Below are 737 nucleotides of genomic sequence, written 5' to 3'. Positions count from 1 at the left end.
AGATATAGATCATAAGTTCACAAAGTTATCTTAAGTTACCCTTCTAAATTCCGTTTTCTTCCATATGCTGCCAATCTTTTGCATTACCGCAATACGACTTCGATTGACAATCGTAAATAATATTTATTTTATCTTATCAATTCCTTGCGCTCAGGTATTGATTTGTAATACGATGATGTTATGTGTACATCATAAATAATATGTAATAGATAGCAAAGAATCCATTAAGCTGATTTTGTATATAAACGGAATATTATGAAAAAGAATCGGACACCTTGTTTATATTTACGTCAGCTGATCGCGTGAGTCGAGGCTTTCCGGCCAGAAGGTAAACACCATGATGTAATATTTACAGTTTCATGCTATACGTTAGTGTTGAATCACTTGTTTAGTGCCATTTCTTTATAGAAGATCCTCATTTATGATTTTTTTATTACTGTGTATAGTATTGCAGCAACAGAATACCTTTAAACTCTCCTTATCCACATAATAGATAATAAGTCCAAGGTTGAAGGATAACATGCCATGAATGGTTGTAACTGTTAACCAAGGAGAGCAGGAAGATGGAAAGATAATCCCAATGACTGTGATGTTGACAGAAGCATTGGAGACGCGTAGTGAACGTACTTTAAGGAGGCAGGTAAGTGCTGTAGTTCGTCCCACGGTCTGGTGCAGGAAGATGATGGTTTTGGGATCATTCTAGATAATATTGACGTGCTTCTTTGGCATCGAAGAAC

The 737-nt window shown here is 36.0% G+C and overlaps 1 protein-coding gene across 8 annotated transcripts in view; it reads left to right on the top strand.

Annotated features, from left to right (window-relative positions):
* The first annotated feature begins 237 nt into the window (after positions 1 to 237).
* LOC119586978 (required for meiotic nuclear division protein 1 homolog) overlaps positions 238 to 737 on the top strand; it is an 11,528-nt gene continuing 11,028 nt past the window's right edge. For 2 of the 8 annotated variants that reach the window (XM_037935717.1, XM_037935714.1), the window contains exon 1: positions 322 to 342. In XM_037935717.1, the coding sequence (XP_037791645.1) occupies positions 338 to 342 (5 nt within the window). In that variant the 5' untranslated portion in view covers positions 322 to 337. Of the gene's footprint in view, positions 343 to 397; positions 641 to 737 lie in introns of those variants that run through there. The other 6 variants (XM_037935721.1, XM_037935719.1, XM_037935716.1 and 3 more) reach the window with 5 other exon arrangements.

This window comes from Penaeus monodon, chromosome 22 (assembly GCF_015228065.2).
Source record: "Penaeus monodon isolate SGIC_2016 chromosome 22, NSTDA_Pmon_1, whole genome shotgun sequence".
Taxonomy (NCBI): domain Eukaryota; kingdom Metazoa; phylum Arthropoda; class Malacostraca; order Decapoda; family Penaeidae; genus Penaeus; species Penaeus monodon.
This window is presented reverse-complemented; position numbering and strand designations above follow the sequence as displayed.